Source organism: Durio zibethinus, unplaced genomic scaffold (genome assembly GCF_047325235.1).
Source record: "Durio zibethinus cultivar Kanyao isolate XHJ-2024 unplaced genomic scaffold, ASM4732523v1 HiC_scaffold_98, whole genome shotgun sequence".
NCBI lineage: Eukaryota > Viridiplantae > Streptophyta > Magnoliopsida > Malvales > Malvaceae > Durio > Durio zibethinus.
The window spans coordinates 72,332-88,839 of NW_028322721.1; the positions used below are offsets into that span (position 1 = coordinate 72,332).

The window sequence follows — 16,508 nt, forward strand, 5'->3', positions numbered from 1 at the left end:
ATCTTAAAGAAAGCGATGAACAAATAAAAATAGAAGATCTGTTTTGACATGAAATGGATATATCCATATATCTCTGACTTATCCTTATGAAATGATAAAATATGGCAAAACCTATACCAAAAGTTGGTTCACGTAGGAATGGGCGCAGTAGTGCACGGAAAAGTGCACGTAGAATACCAAAAGGAGTTATTCATGTTCAAGCAAGTTTCAACAATACCATTGTTACTATTACAGATGTACGGGGTCAGGTAATTTCTTCTTCCTCCGCCGGTACTTGTGGATTCAAGGGTCCAAGAAGAGGGACTCCTTTTGCTGCTCAAACCGCAGCGAGAAATGCTATTCGAGCAGTAGTAGACCAAGGTATGCGACGAGTGGAAGTTCTGATAAAAGGTCCTGGTCTCGGAAGAGATGGAGCATTACGAGCTATTCGTAGAAGTGGTATACTATTAAGTTTCGTACGGGATGTAACCCCTATGCCACATAATGGCTGTAGACCTCCTAAAAAAAAACGTGTGTAGAAATAAACACTAAAGAGATTTCAAGAGAAATAAATGATTCAATGATCTGATCAAATAAAATAATATTACTATGGTTCGAGAGAAAGTAAAAGTCTCTACTCGGACACTGCAGTGGAAGTGTGTTGAATCAAGAACAGATAGTAAGCGTCTTTATTATGGACGCTTTATTCTGTCTCCACTTATGAAAGGCCAAGCCGACACAATAGGCATTGCGATGCGAAGAGCTTTGCTTGGAGAAATAGAAGGAACATGTATTACACGTGCAAAATCTGAGAAAATACCACACGAATATTCTACCATAGTAGGTATTCAAGAATCAGTACATGAAATTTTAATGAATTTAAAAGCAATTGTATTGAGAAGTAATTTGTATGGAACTCGTAACGCCTTTATTTGTGCCAAGGGTCCCGGATATGTAACTGCTCAAGACATCATCTTACCGCCTTCTGTGGAAATCGTTGATAATACACAGCATATAGCTAGCCTAACCGAACCAATTGATTTGTGTATTGGATTACAAATCGAGAGAAATAGAGGATACGGTATAAAAACGCCAAAGAACTTTCACGACGGAAGTTATCCTATAGATGCTGTATTCATGCCTGTTCGAAATGCGAATCATAGTATTCATTGTTATGGGAATGATAATGAAAAACAGGAGATACTTTTTCTAGAAATATGGACAAATGGAAGTTTAACTCCTAAAGAAGCACTTCATGAAGCCTCTCGGAATTTGATTGATTTATTTATTCCCTTTCTAGATGCGGAAGAAGAAAACTTACATTTAGAAAACAATCAACACAACGTTACTTTACCTTTTTTTCCTTTTCATGATAGATTAGCTAAACTAAGAAAAAAGAAAAAAGAAATAGCATTGAAATATATTTTTATTGACCAATCAGAATTGCCTCCCAGGATCTATAATTGTCTCAAAAAGTCCAATATACATACATTATTGGACCTTTTGAATAACAGTCAAGAAGACCTTATGAAAATTGAACACTTTCGCATAGAAGATGTAAAACAAATATTGGGCATTCTAGAAAAGAAGTAGAAAAGCATTGCGAAATTGATTTACCAAAATTTTAAATCCATTGGATTTAGGATTTATTTCATTTTTTTTTTTTTTACTTTAGAAAATTAGAAAAAAAAAAAAAAAACGAAAATGGATTTTGAACCTTCAGCACAATCCATATATTGGGACCAGAATTGAATAAATGTATCTAGGGAGAATTCACTTTGACTTTGAAGTGACTACTCCCTAGATACGCACATCATGATATTTTATTTTAAAATTGATTCAATTTAAAAAAGACCTAAAGTTAGGGATTTATCAATCGGTAATGTTGCTCCAATACCCAACCAAAGGGCCACCGCAGTACCAATCAAAAAAACGGTTGTCGCTACTGGACGACGAAATGGATTTTGGAATTTATTAACATTTTCCAAAAAAGGTACTGTTAATAATCCCGCAGGTACTGAAACCATTAAAAGAACACCCAATAACTTGTTAGGTACTGTACGAAGTATTTGAAATACAGGAAAGAAATACCATTCAGGTAATATTTCCAAAGGAGTTGCAAATGGATCCGCGGGTTCACCAATCATTGAAGGTTCTAGAACCGCTAAGCCTACGTTACAAGCAATAGTACCGAGAATTACTACTGGAAAAATATATAAAAGATCATTGGGCCATGCGGGTTCCCCATAATAATTATGACCCATACCTTTAGCTAATTTAGCTCTTAATACAGGATCGTTCAAGTCAGGTTTTTTTGTTATTAGGATAGGTGAATTTTTCTAGATCCATCCCCCGAAGGAACCGGACATGATAATTTTTCATCATCCGGCTCAAGCAAAAATCAATCGAATCAAATGGATACAAACGGATACATATAAAATGAATCTATATGTTATCCACACATATATGAATGATTTCATATGTAAGAAAAAAGTTACCTGATTCCATTTTACGAAGTTGCAACTATACATTCCAAGGAATGCCATTTTTACAGGTAAATGCTCAATACCCAAGTAGGCGTACAAAGTTGATCGTGATCAAGTGCTTTCTGGGTCGTCTTAGGCCTTGCGATTCACCTTTATCCCAAAAATATATCGAGATTTTTTACATACAAAGGATTTACTTGTTACTAATATAGTCTAGCCTTTGCTCTTCTTTAGATCCCTTGTTTCACTCCGATAGTATAATAATAATAAATCGGGTCGATGCAGAAGAAATGAATGTATTTTCATACTATTAAGATAAGAAAGTAAAAAAAAAATAAAAATAAATAAATAAAATCTAATTTGCATTATGCCAAATCACTTATTCTACTGGATCTTACGGAGCCCTGTTCATACACGACATCGTCAGGTCTGATCATAGAAAAGATTCTCTTCAAGCGAACCAGCCTATCCTTTGTATGGGGCTTACACGGTGGTTGGAACAAAGACACATTTGGTTGTGAATTCCAATGTAGCAGATAAAGGCATATTTCTGCATGGCCCAATCAATAGTTCAAGTCACACACTCCCATAATCCATTTTCTCTTCGGGGAATTCCCTTCAACTATTCATGTCATATCAAATAAATAATAGAATATTGTGGAGTTGAAAGGAAATATCCAAATACATGTCTTATTTTTTTTTTTTTTTCAACAATCCATATTTGTAGCAATGAAATACTATTGTTCCTCCCCCAAGTAATAAGATAAATGATTGGCAAGTAATAAGATAAATGATTGGTTACAATATAGCTATGGTCTATATTCTCTATAAAGGACCAGAAATGCCTTGCTTACGTATCATTAGGAAATGCATTAACATAAATACAGCAGTAAGAAGGGGTAATACAAAAGTGTGTAAACTATAAAAACGGGTCAAAGTGGATTGTCCCACACTAGCACTTCCACGCAATAACTCTACCAAAGGCGATCCTATTACCGGAATAGCTTCCGGAACGCCTGTTACGATTTTGACTGCCCAATAACCAATTTGGTCCCAAGGTAAGGAATAACCTGTTACACCAAAAGATGCAGTCAACACAGCCAGAACCACGCCTGTAACCCAAGTCAATTCGCGAGGTTTTTTAAAACCACCAGTGAGATAGACACGAAATACGTGCAGGATCATCATTAAGACCATCATACTTGCCGACCATCGATGAACTGATCGGATTAACCAACCAAAGTTAGCTTCAGTCATTATGTATTGAACAGAAGTAAAAGCCTCAGTAACGGTTGGACGATAGTAAAAAGTCATAGCAAATCCTGTAGCTACTTGTACCAAAAAACAAGTAAGCGTAATTCCTCCTAGACAATAAAATATGTTAACATGAGGAGGAACATATTTACTAGTTATATCATCTGCAATCGCCTGAATCTCGAGGCGTTCTTCGAACCAATCATAGACTTTATTGAGATAGGTAAACCAAGAGGACTCCCCCCCTGAGAACCGTATATGAGAATTTCATCTCGTACAGCTCAAACAAAAACACCCAAATAATAGCTGAAACGGATATGGAATAGAAAGTTTGAAACTTCTTAATCTTTTCATTCAATTTTATCTGAAGACACAAAAGAGTAAAAATCCGAAAGCTCTTTTTTGTAGTTGTAATTATAATGCCAAAAAATCAAGTCGGCGCATTCGTCTTTATGTTGATCAGGCCTCTTGAATCTTCTATTTACCTACTTATTTCTTTTCTTTTTCTTTGCTTTGATTTGTTATTTATATGGAATGTGGCTTTATTCTTGTTTTCTTTATTTTTAATAGGAATTCTCTTGTTAAGACCCTATGAATCAATTGAAACTTCAGATTCATACCAGAACCGCGATGATTCAATAAAACCTTCAAACTAAGTCCAAAGATTCTTTGAGTAAGAATTATTGGATCATCACTTATTCAATGAATAGAATAGATATAATAAATAAAAATACAAAGAAAAGAAAGGTTTGTCCTTTGATCAAAATAAGCATAAACTAAATGAGAGTTTGAAAGAAGAAAAAATTTCTCGATTTATAAATAAAAAACCTCTTTCTTTGAAAATTTTTTTTTTTTTTGAGTCCGGCCGCGAGGTTTGAATATTAAGTATGAATCATAGTTCGAATACTTCGTGATCCATTTCATATATTCCGTGCTCCAGATACTAGAATGGCTATCCGACGGGATAAAACTATCTCGATCAAGAGGACAGACCCATTTTCTGTACTATCAATAGGATCAATTATAACAAGTCACACACTCATATTCCGGAAATACAGAAACAAAAAAAATTTCGCGGTCGAACTACCAAAATAGAATGGGCTAAAAAAAATCCGAGAACTAAAAGTTTCACTTTTTGTATTGAAAAGCGAGGCTTCGTGGTTCTTGTGAATCTAATTCAGCGAAATTCCATCCAGTAAAACGGAAGAATTATAAATCTCCAAAATAATAGATAAGAATATCGAAAATAAAGCCATTGCGACACCCATCAAAGGAGTCGTTCCCCATCCAGGAGCTACTTTACCATATTCCGAATTCAATGGTTTCAAAAAATCCCCTACAACAGTTCGTCTTGGACCAGATCTAGAACTACCCTCAACGGTTTGTGTAGCCATAAATCTTATTTTGTATTCAGTGAGATCTGTTGACTTTGTATATCATTCCGCTGTAAATAAACGATCTTATCATAGATCCATTGTGATCTTGAAATTATATTTATATTTATATTATTTATATTTATATTTATATATATTATTTATATAATTATATAATAATGGAAACAGCAACTTTAGTCGCCATCTCTATATCTGGTTTACTTGTAAGTTTTACTGGGTACGCCTTATATACTGCCTTTGGGCAACCCTCTCAACAATTAAGGGATCCATTCGAGGAACACGGGGACTAATTGAAGTAATGAGCCTCCCAATATAATATTGGGAGGCTCATTACTTCAATTGAGATAATGAAAAATCATTTCATTTTTTTAGTTGGAACTTTAGGCGGTTCTCGAAAAAAGATAGCGAAAAAAATTATCCCTAGAGTAGATACTAAGAGGAATGTATAAACCAATGCTTCCATAAATTCGATCGTGGTTTACAATTATAGCTTCCGTACCTATTTATTTAGAATCATCTCCCGAATAAAATAACGAAAGAACAAGAATCAAAGAAAAGGCAGCGATTTTAATCAAGATTTTATACAGCAGCCTATGTCAAATCACAAACAGAAAATAGAAGCGAAAAATAACAAAGCAATCTTGCATCAGACTACTTGTCTTCTTGTAGTTGGATCTCCAAGTTTTTGGAATGCTCCAAATTCCACTTGAGCATCCAAATCTGGATCAATACCGGCAAAAACATCTCTGAACAGGGTTCTAGCACCATGCCAAATGTGTCCGAAGAAGAAAAGCAAAGCAAACGAAGCATGCCCAAAAGTAAACCAACCCCTTGGACTGCTACGAAAAACACCATCGGATTTCAAAGTAGCACGATCTAATTCAAAAATTTCACCCAATTGAGCACGTCTAGCATATTTTTTCACAGTAGCAGGATCACTATAACTCACTCCATTGAGTTCGCCACCATAGAACTCAACAGTTACACCTACTTGTTCGACACTATACTTCGATTCTGCCCTTCTAAAAGGAACATCCGCTCTAACAATTCCGTCTCCGTCTACCAAAACAACCGGAAATGTTTCAAAAAAAGTAGGCATACGACGTACAAAAAGTTCACGCCCTTCTTTATCTCTAAAGATAGGGTGTCCTAACCACCCAACGGCTATTCCATCCCCGTTGTCCATTGAACCCGCTCTGAATAATCCTCCTTTTGCCGGATTATTGCCAATGTAATCATAAAAAGCTAATTTTTCAGGAATTTTAGACCAAGCTTCTGATAAACTTTGATTTTCGGCTAACCCAGCACTAACCCTTCGATATATTTCTTGCTGGAAGTATCCTTGATCCCATTGATAACGAGTAGGACCAAATAATTCGATGGGGGTAGTTGCTGAACCATACCACATAGTTCCAGTAACAACAAAAGCTGCAAAAAAGACAGCAGCTATACTACTGGAAAGGACGGTTTCAATATTTCCCATACGTAATCCTTTGTATAAACGTTGGGGCGGACGGACACTAAGATGGAATAAGCCCGCTAATATGCCCAATGTCCCTGCTGCAATATGATGAGAGGCTATTCCTCCCGGAACAAAAGGATCAAAACCTTCCACGCCCCACGCTGGATTTACAGGTTGTACCTTTCCGGTTAGTCCATAAGGGTCGGACACCCATATTCCAGGACCATACAATCCTGTTACATGAAATGCGCCAAAGCCAAAGCAAGCCACTCCTGAGAGAAATAAATGAATTCCAAAAATCTTGGGCAAATCCAAAGAGGGTTTTCCTGTGCGCTCATCACAAAAAATTTCTAGATCCCAATATACCCAATGCCAGATAGCTGCCAAGAAGCACAAGCCAGAAAACACAATATGTGCTCCGGCCACACCTTCGTAACTCCAAATACCCGGATTTGTTATAGTCCGCCCCGTAATACTCCAACCGCCCCATGAATTGGTTATTCCTAAACGAGTCATGAAGGGTATAACGAACATACCTTGTCTCCACATTGGATCAAGAACGGGATCGGAGGGATCAAAAACAGCTAATTCATATAGAGCCATTGAACCGGCCCAACCAGCAACCAGAGCTGTATGCATTATATGAACAGAAAGCAAGCGACCGGGATCATTCAATACGACAGTATGAACACGATACCAAGGCAAACCCATGGAAATACCCCTTTATCAAATCAACGAAAAATAGACACTATGTAACTTTATTGCATTGGAATACCTCCCCTTTTCGGTGGATTCTTTCGGAGAAAGGATTAATGTTTGTTCTATTCCATTAGTAATAAGGGAAGAATTCGGCTCAGAAGAAAAAAGAGAAGCAGATCTATTCTATACTCGATAAGTATCAATACGCAATGGGGGTTGATCCTATTTTTTATGAATGAATGCATCCCTATTTGTTCATCATTCAAAGGACCTATTCGTAAGAATTCTCTTTCATTCATTCCGCCTTTCTTTATTTTATGGCCTTAGTCTATCTATGTATAAAATATGATAAAGGCCCATATTATTAAGACCATTATTACATATTATTAAGATAAGACCATTATTACGTATTACATTACGTATTACGCTTCCACAATCAAAGTGAAATATAATATTACATATTATAATATTACATATTATTAAGATAAGACCATTATTACGTATTACATTACGTATTACGCTTCCACAATCAAAGTGAAATATAATATTACATATTATAATATTACATATTATTAAGATAAGACCATTATTACGTATTACATTACGTATTACGCTTCCACAATCAAAGTGAAATATAATATTACATATTATTAAGATAAGACCATTATTACGTATTACATTACGTATTACGCTTCCACAATCAAAGCGAAATATAATTTTACATTCTTTTTACTTTATGCCTGTTGGTATTCCAAAAGTTCCTTTTCAAGTTCCGGGAGATAACGATGCAAGCTGGGTTGACATATAGTGCGACTTGTCAAATATATTGGGTCATATGGGATTCCCCCGTTCTCTCGCCCGATCGAGATATCCCCTGTTTCGCCCCAAAAAGATTGATTGAATTATCAAAAATTTGTAGCGGGAAGTGTAATGAAGTGCAATTAGAGATCCATTTCATGGGGGTGTATCCAGATTAATATTTTCAATTAGAATGATTTATGGTTGGCTTGGTTGGACTGATAAAATGAAGTATCCAGGCTCCGTTTAGAAAAAACCCAATTGGTAATATATTTATGATTACCACCTATATCATAATCATAATTTTTCTTTTTTTTTTTAATTATAAATAAGAGCGATTTCAAACTGTTAATCAATCGAATAATATGGGAAATACGTTGAATATTTGGCGAAAAACATGAAAGAAAAAGGAATTAAATTAAAATAAAAAAAGGAAATGAAATCATAGCAAAAAGACGTGGTATTGGGTCATTTGTCCTATATGTGCAAATAAAAATCGGGCAGATCTTTACTCGGAGTAGAGCATAAACCTAAAAAAATTGAATAAAAAATTGACGAACCCCATTCAGGAACAAGAAAATGACATCGTGATTTGGATTGAATCGCAATGAAAAAAAAATGGATCAATGAAAAGTTTGTGCAATAAGTTTAGCGAATTTTTTCTATATTATAGGAAAACGGGCCAAAACTCATCTTTCTTTAATTTAATTTTAAATTTCATTTTATTTAAAAAATGTAAGAAAAAGCCCCTTCATTAGAAATTAGAAGTTAGAAAGGTCCGACTAGAAAAAACAAAGGATGGCTGGAATCTACACATTGATTTTTTTTCGCAATTTTTGTTGAACCGTATGCATCAAAAGGTGCCTGTACGGCTACTAAGGGATACAATTTTATCCTAATCAACCGAATTTATCGAGAAAGATTGCTTTTTTTGGGCAAAGAGCTTGATATCCAGACCTCGAATCAACTTGCGGGTATTATGATCTATCTCAGTATAGAGAGTAATAGCCGAGACCTGTTTTTTTTTATAAACTCTCCTGGCGGAGGGATAGTATCTGGATTATCTCTTTTTGATACTATGCAAGCAGTGGAACCAGATGTGCATACACTAGCCATGGGATTGACCGCTTCAATCGCAGCTTTTCTCTTGGTCGGAGGAGAAATTACCAAACGCAGAGCATTCCCTCACGCTCGGCGCCAATGAGTTTTTTTTTTTTATTATTGATGGAAAGAAAAAAGAAGACTATGCCTTCGCCATATGAAATATGAATTAGTAAGTAATAATAGCATGGCACTTTGAATTCGATATGAAATTTTTTTTTTATTTCTTTTTTTTTTTTTCAAAAAAAAATATTAGATTATGTATCGAAAGAGTAGTATGAGAGAAGGGGCATTTCCAATTTGATCTTAGCTATCGTGGGCCCATCTCAGGCGTCACAAACTTTTTTTCTTTTCCTACCAGAGGCTATTAACAATATTTATGTTATGAAAGAGTACGAAAAAAAAAAAGACTATTTTTTTTCTTTCTTTTTTTTTTTTCAAAAAAAAAAAGAAACTTTGGGATTGCTGAATCACAGACGAAATAAATATATAAAGCAACGGAGCCATCATAGTATTTTTAAACTTTTCCGAAAAAAAAAGAAAAAGAAGGATGGTAATTGGATTATTTATTAATCTGGGTCTAATAGACTCTATATTTTCTCTTTTTTTCGATGAAAGAAAAAAGAGAATTCCATTGTAAAGCCGTATGCAATTGTAAAGCCGTATGCAATGCGCAAAAAATGCCTGTACGGTTGTTCAATTCTATAGCTATTCTTCTCGCCTCATTATGTGAGTTAGAAGTATGTTATATCATCAGGGTAATGATCCATCAACCTATTAGTATGCTTAAGGATGATGGCTTCAAAGACTGGGTCATGGAAACAGACGAAGTAATGAAAATGCAAGAAGACATCATAGAGGCTTATGTACAAAGAACGGGCCAGCCCCGATGGGTTATAAACAAAGACATGGAAAGAGATAATTTTATGTCAGCAAAAGAAGCCAAAGATCATGGAATTGTGGATCATATAGTGCGTACAGAATCGAGACCTATAGTGAATGAAAAACCTATAGTGAATGAAAAACCTATAGTGAATGAAAAACCTATAGTGAATGAAAAACCTATAGTGAATAACAAACCTATAGTGAATGAAAAACCTATAGTGAATGAAAAACCTATAGTGAATGAAAAACCTATAGTGAATGAAAAACCTATAGTGAATAACAAACCTATAGTGAATAACAAACCTATAGTGAATAACAAACCTATAGTGAATAAAAAATGGAGACTAGTTAACGACAATGGCAATGGAAGACCACCATTTGACGACAATGGCAATGGAAGACCACCATTTGACGACAATGGCAATGGAAGACCACCATTTGACGACAATGGCAATGGAAGACCACCATTTGACGACAATGGCAATGGAAGACCACCATTTGACGACAATGGCAATGGAAGACCACCATTTGACGACAATGGCAATGGAAGACCACCATTTGACGACAATGGCAATGGAAGACCACCATTTGACGACAATGGCAATGGAAGACCACCATTTGACGACAATGGAACACCATTTAATTTTGATTTAGATTGATTTAATCCCTCTTATTCCTTTCCTTCTTTTTCTCTTTAATAGATTAATATTTTATTAATCTATTAAAGAGAAAAAGAAGTAATTCATAATCATCTGGTTAGGATCGATCTAAACCAGTCTATTATGTATATGATTGTATATGATTCAGCATGCCAACTATTAAACAACTTATTAGAAATGCAAGACAGCCAATTAGAAATGTCACGAAAGCCCCTGCTCTTCGGGGATGTCCTCAGCGCCGAGGAAGATGTACTAGGGTGTATGTGCGACTTGTTCAGATCATGGGCTGAGAAAAAGGAAACAATTTTTCAGTATCAACGATCAGTACCAGTGAATAGAATGGGGTTCTTCCGTTCACTATCTAAAAAAGATAGATCTACCATATCCTTCTATTGTGTATGAAATTTATGGTTTCCATTGGCGCAAATCCAATCTTGGAATTTTTTAAAAATTCCCCATTGGTAGCAAATGCTTATCCATTAAGCGGGGAAAATCCTATTTAAAAAGCAAAAAGATTATGCTTCGACTCTTGCAAAGAACGGACTAACAGGGTCAGCTACCCAATTAATCCTCCTAATTACATACCGTTACTGTATAAGATAGATCTCGTTGTGAAAGATCTATTACTGAAAAATTTATGAGTAGAGCCGAAGAGTGTGAACTGTACAAGTTACCAATTAAATGTTAAATGAAGGAATGAGCTCCGGTGTATAGAGGGGACCTCACCGTTTAAGAAGTAACCATAGAAACGATGGAACCCACTATTTATTTATCCATTTCTATTTACTCCTTTATTTTAGTTAATATGCTTTTTTTGATACCTAGTATCAATACAATTTCTTATTTCAAGGCGAAATGAAATGCCTAGAAAAAAGGAAAAATCGTGGGCGGGACGGTTATAGTAGCAAAAGCCATTGGAATTTTTATTTTATACATTGGAAGAATCCGTTTTGTTATTAATAGACTAGAAAAGAATAACTGAAAGAAAGAATTAGTTATTCATCAAAATTTCTTTTATTCAATGACCAGAATGAAAGAGGGATATATAGCTCGGAGACAAAGAGTAAGAGCTTTGGTTTCGGCTGATCGGGATAGAGATAGGAAAAAAAGATATTTTCGTCGTTTGTGGATCACTCGAATAAATGCAGGAATTCGAGGAATGGGGGTATCCTATAATTATAGTAGATTAATAAAAAATCGGTACAAGAAACAGTTGCTTCTTAATCGTAAAATACTTGCACAAATAGCTATCTCAAATAGGAATTGTCTTTATATGATTTCCAACGAGATTATAAAATAAGGAGATCGGAAGGAATCCACCGAAATGCTTTAAATGAAATGGGGTTCCCTCGAGAATGAACTCGAGGGAGGTAGAGTAGAAATTAATATGATAAAAAAATTCTGATAAGGTCATCAAAACAAGAAAACAAGATGAGCGAAGACGCTCAATAAAAAAAAAAAAAATTTATTTTTCTTCCCCAACCCGATTCGATTCTTTTATTTATTTCTTTTTTCTTACGACACGACAATTTTGATTATCAGATTTTTTGAATAAAGCATCAGTCTACGTTTGATAATTTTGAGTCAATTGAAGGGTAAGCCTATTTATTTCTGGTTCTAAGAGCAGTAGTTCTAGCGGTCGACTCTCTTCTTTCAAATCGTTTCTCATTTCTGGTTCTAGTTCTAGCGGTCGACTCCCTTCTTTCAAATCGTTTCTCATTATTAATAAAGGGTAACGAAGATAAAATACGAGCTTGTTTTATAGCAATAGTAATTAATCGTTGTTGTTTTAAAGTCAATCTATTTACTCGCCTAGATAAGATTTTTCCTTGTTCACTAATAAATCGACTAATTAAACTCATGTTTCTATAATCAATTCGATCCCCCGATTGGATCGGGGGCAAACGCCTACGAAAAGATCGCTTGTATTTATCCATCATTTCTTTATTCCTTATTTCTAAAAATAATCCTATCCTATCCTTTTCTAAAATCCTATTTTGATCGGATCAAATTCAAATTATAGAATTAATAGAATAAATACGATTTGCTTTGTTTTTTTTATTATTGTATTATTTATTTATTATTTATTTCTTATTTATTTGTTTATTTTATTAGTTTATTTTAATTATTTATTTATTATTTATTTGTTTATTTTATTAGTTTATTTTATTATTATATTATTTATAGATATTTATTTAAATATAATTTCATATTTTAATATATTTAATATATAAATATAATTTCATATTTTAATATATTTAATATATAAATATAATTTCATATTTTAATATATTTAATATATAAATATAATTTCATATTTTAATATATTTAATATATAAATATAATTTCATATTTTAATATATTTAATATATAAAATATAAATATAATTTAATATTTTAATATATTTAATATATAAATATAATTTAAATAAATATCTATAACTGTGATAATACATAAATAATAAATAAATATAATTTATAAATATATATAAATATAATTTCATATTTTAATATATTTAATATATAAAATATAAATATAATTTAATATTTTAATATATTTAATATATAAATATAATTTAAATAAATATCTATAACTGTGATAATACATAAATAATAAATAAATATAATTTATAAATATATATAGAACCGACACGAAAATAATAAATAATTAATAAAATAAGAAATAAATAATGAAATATAGTAATAAATACAAAATATAGTAATAACTAAAAAATATAGTAATGAATAAATCATACAATATAATAAATAATACAATATTAACAATATTAAAATTAACAACAATATTAAAATTAACAATATTAAAATAATCATTATGCACGAATAGAAAATAAAAAAAAAAATAGTTAGTGATATTAAAAATCTAATTCCTAATCAATGAAAATCCAACTCCTAATCATTCGAAGACTGTAAACTAAAAATCATTCGAAGACGGTAAACTAAAAAAATAAATAATTGACTCGAGAATAAAGAAAAAAATTATTAAAAAAATAAGAACTAAATAAAAAATAGAATAAAAAAAAATAAAAGAATATTGATACAATCATATACCAGGTTAAAAAGGTTAAAAATTTATTAACGTGCATATCGAATAATTTAAAACTAAAAACTTCACTTTAAAAAGAAAGCGTGGAATAGACAAGGAAATACAAATATAGACTAATATATAAATAAAATATTTGTTATATATTAGTTATATATTATATCTAACTAATTATATACTTAATATTACTTAATATATTATATAATATATATTATTATACCTGAATACCTAATGTCCTATTTTCTCATACTAAATACCTAATGTTACCTAAATACCTAATGTCCTATTTTCTCATATTCTCGGGAAGGGTTGACATACGAGTACTTGATTCGATTTATTTCTTTATCTCCCCGTGAATTGTATGTTTGTAACAATAGGAACAGAATTTCTTCAATTCCAATCGACTAGGCGTATTGTGTCGATTTTTTTGAGTAATATACCTGGAAATGCCCGTTGATTCCTTATTAACGACGTTTCGAACACAACTGGTACATTCCAAAATAATCGTTACTCGGACATCTTTACTCTTGGCCATGAACCCCCTTTGAGTTTTTAATTCACCCAACTCTTCTATTTTCCGATCAAAAGTGAAGAAGAAAGGAATGAAAATAAATAAATAAAAGTTGCTAACTCAAAACCAAATCCTGAAAGATTTCGTTGCAATCAATTGCAATCAATATAGTAAATCAATATGTATTATACTAATAGTAAATAAGTAATACAATGATTTCTAACTCGATTTAGAATCACAGTACGGTATTTTCTTTAAGTATCTTGTAGGATACTGTTGTTCCAGCCACATTTCTCTTTTCGCTCTACTAGTAATTTAATTGGAGCTTGAACCCAAGTTTTGTTGAGGTTCAATCCACTTTTTTCGTTCTACCTTCCTTATTTATTTTATATAATTCTTATATAATTAGAATTCTAAAAAAACTAAATAGAATTATTTCTTATATAATTAGAATTCATTTCTTATATAATTATAATTCTAAAAACAACTAAAGTCAAGGGGGGGCGAGAGATTAGTCACAGATATTTGATTGTATATCGATCTAATCTTTTTCACCCCGTCCCGCGACAATAACTAGAATTAAAAAAAAGGGAATGTTAACGCATCCGGGAAGAAACGATTGATCTCTATCAATAAACCCGCTAAAGAACCGAACCAGAGAGTACTTAGTACCGGTGCTACGGAAAGATATGTTTTTAGATCTCGCATTTAAAATCCTCCTTCTTTATCGTATTACATACATTATGGTAATACATATATAATCACATGTATGTGTGGTTAAAGACCACTTGTATTTGTATATTTGTACCCGGAATTCCTAATTCAAAATTAAAATTTAAATGTACAATGATTCGATAGATAAGATTTTCCTTTTCTTAAAACAGCAAAATAGGTCCCTTTCTGCCTGAGAATTCCCGCCAAAAAGATTCATTTATTATTCATTATATGGTTGTTATATGATATGAGACCAAAAAGAGGAAATGGAAAGATAATTTTTGTATATCAATAGATGAAATAAGGGTGTGGAAAACAAGACAGGGATTCTCTACAATAACATCGTAGGCCAATTGAAAGGGATGTAGCGCAGCTTGGTAGCGCGTTTGTTTTGGGTACAAAATGTCACGGGTTCAAATCCTGTCATCCCTACCTATTACTTCTCCTTTGAGCAGTAAGGAGGGAGCCATTTTAGTTTTAGATTGATTAAAATTAAGCATACATAATCTATCATTTTCTCATATTATATATGATATATGATAGTATAGGTGTGCACGATGTATTGGGGTTATAAAATAAAAGAATCCTCTTTTTTACAGTCTTATTTATTATGATAAGAAAGCGCTCTTAGTTCAGTTCGGTAGAACGTGGGTCTCCAAAACCCAATGTCGTAGGTTCAAATCCTACAGAGCGTGATTCCGCTCTTGTTAAGTCGAAAATTACACCGAACTGAAAAAAAAAAAAAAAAAAAAAAAATTGAACAGCAATTCGAATTTGACCTCCTTGAATTAAATTAATTAAATTAAAATTAAAGGGGTCAGTCAAAAAAAGAGATGTTAATTAATCAAAGGTCCAACTGATCACCACGTATGTATTGTAAATATGCGGTTACGAATAATCCAGCCAAAGTAATAGGAATTAGACCTAAGACGATTCCAAATAGAAAAACTTCAATCATTTCAATTTATTTGAAAGGAGAAAAAGAAAGGTAATATCTATCCCTAAATATTAATCTCTATTGCCCATGAATATCAATAACTAATAATTGATAATTAACACGGTAAGGAACTATAGAATATATGGAATAGGACAGAAAACTTTGTTTTTATTAATTGTTCGTTCATTCAATTAATTTTCAAATAAGTCGTATCTTACTCAGACCAATAAATAGAGCTGAGGTTATAGTTAAAGCCGCTAGTAAAAAACCGAAATAACTAGTTAGAGTAGGCATGAAGGAGCTAAATGAAATATGTTCTTTTTATACATATGTTTATAAAGCACTTACCTAAGTTTCAATTTTTAAAAGAGACGGGGATAAGCAAAAATACCAATTGAAAGAATAAGTTCAATTGAAATTTTTTGATTCATCAATCATTCTAAACGGTATTCACAAAAATAGAGCGGCAGGACAAGAGTAGAAAAGAAAAAGAAATAGATTCATCATCTTTGTAGTTAGGTCAAGAAAAAACCTTTGGATCTAATACAAGAATACAAGAAAGGCCGCCT

At 32.7% G+C, this 16,508-nt stretch overlaps 1 protein-coding gene and 2 non-coding genes across 3 annotated transcripts; 2 read left to right on the plus strand and 1 right to left on the minus strand.

The window, feature by feature from the left end:
- Positions 1-2,301: 2,301 nt before the first annotated feature.
- On the minus strand, positions 2,302-5,157 carry LOC149509894 (cytochrome b6). Its single transcript, XM_089757644.1, has 2 exons — positions 4,757-5,157; positions 2,302-3,932 (listed from the first exon to the last, which is right to left on the minus strand). Exons 1-2 carry the CDS (start codon positions 4,760-4,762, stop codon positions 3,291-3,293), a joined length of 648 nt encoding a protein of 215 aa, XP_089613770.1. The 5' UTR covers positions 4,763-5,157; the 3' UTR covers positions 2,302-3,290.
- Positions 5,158-15,360: 10,203 nt separating this feature from the next.
- Positions 15,361-15,434, plus strand: TRNAP-UGG (transfer RNA proline (anticodon UGG)). Its single transcript has one exon. It is a non-coding gene; the product is annotated as a tRNA-Pro (tRNA).
- Positions 15,435-15,623: 189 nt separating this feature from the next.
- TRNAW-CCA (transfer RNA tryptophan (anticodon CCA)) lies at positions 15,624-15,697 on the plus strand. The gene has a single exon. It is a non-coding gene; the product is annotated as a tRNA-Trp (tRNA).
- The last annotated feature ends 811 nt before the right edge of the window (positions 15,698-16,508 follow it).